At 36.5% G+C, this 1,061-nt stretch overlaps 1 protein-coding gene across 2 annotated transcripts in view; it reads right to left on the reverse strand.

The window, feature by feature from the left end:
* The window catches only part of LOC107704376 (heat shock protein HSP 90-alpha), a 14,958-nt gene that overhangs the window by 3,663 nt on the left and 10,234 nt on the right, over positions 1-1,061 (reverse strand). For both annotated transcript variants that reach the window (XM_016507289.1, XM_016507290.1), the window contains 2 exons: positions 642-789; positions 292-560 (listed from right to left, as the gene is read on the reverse strand). In XM_016507289.1, the coding sequence (XP_016362775.1) occupies positions 292-560; positions 642-789 (417 nt within the window). The remainder of the gene's footprint in view (positions 1-291; positions 561-641; positions 790-1,061) is intronic.

The raw sequence follows: 1,061 nt of genomic DNA on the forward strand, positions 1-1,061 counted from the left end.
TAATATATATTATTATTATTAATATACAATTATTAATTATATATTTATATATTAAATATATATAATAAAATAAATAATAGAACTAACAGTACAGTACTATAAGGAAAAGAAAAGTAAATGTAATTGAATGTAAATGTCATACAAACTAAATATTCTCCAAATATTATTAAAATATTTATAATATGAATTTTTAGTGTAGGTTGGTTTTCTACACACAGCCATCATTTTAGGATGTTTCAGGAGTCTGTGGCATCTAAAAGACCGAAAACCCTTGGTTTAGTTGATCTTTACCTTCTCGACTTTCTTCTCCAGAATGTCTTTCATGATCTTGCACAGGTTCTCAAACTTGGCCTTCTTCTCCTCCTGCTTCTTCTTCTCCTCCTCGTCCTCGGGCAGCTCCAGACCCTCTTTGGTCACCGACACCAGGTTCTTGCCCTCGAAGTCCTTCAGCTGCTGTACGCAGTATTCATCGATGGGCTCGATCATGTAGATCACCTCCAGACCGGCTTTGCGCAGGCGCTCCACAAAAGCAGAATTGGTCACCTGATCTTTGGTCTCACCTGCAGAAGATGCATGCAAACGTTAATTAAAGTCATTAATACAGTGATTTCCAATGCATCGAGAGCTCAAGGCATCCACACCGGTGATGTAGTAGATGTGCTTCTGACTGTCCTTCATACGAGTCACGTAATCTTTGAGGGACACCATCTCGTCTCCAGAAGCTGATGTGTAATAGCGAAGCAGCTCTGAGAGTTTCTTCCTGTTCTGAGAGTCTTCATGGATGCCTAGCTGTGTGACGCGAAAATATAGATGTATAATATTAGTTGCCATGTTCACTGACTATTAATTTAAAAGATTGATTCAATTAATATTCAGTAATATTATTGATTTGACTGCACTCAGCTGAATAATCATACTATTGTCTATATTTTTTTTTTTTTACAATTTGCAATAAGGTATTTTTTTGTACTTTTTTAAAATAAAAATAAAAATAGCTAAAATACAGCTAACAGTTCAGTACAATAGAGAGAGTGTGTGTGTGTGTGGGGGGGGGGGGGGGA

Source organism: Sinocyclocheilus anshuiensis, unplaced genomic scaffold, assembly GCF_001515605.1.
Source record: "Sinocyclocheilus anshuiensis isolate Anshui unplaced genomic scaffold, SAMN03320099.WGS_v1.1 scaffold1115, whole genome shotgun sequence".
Lineage (NCBI taxonomy): Eukaryota > Metazoa > Chordata > Actinopteri > Cypriniformes > Cyprinidae > Sinocyclocheilus > Sinocyclocheilus anshuiensis.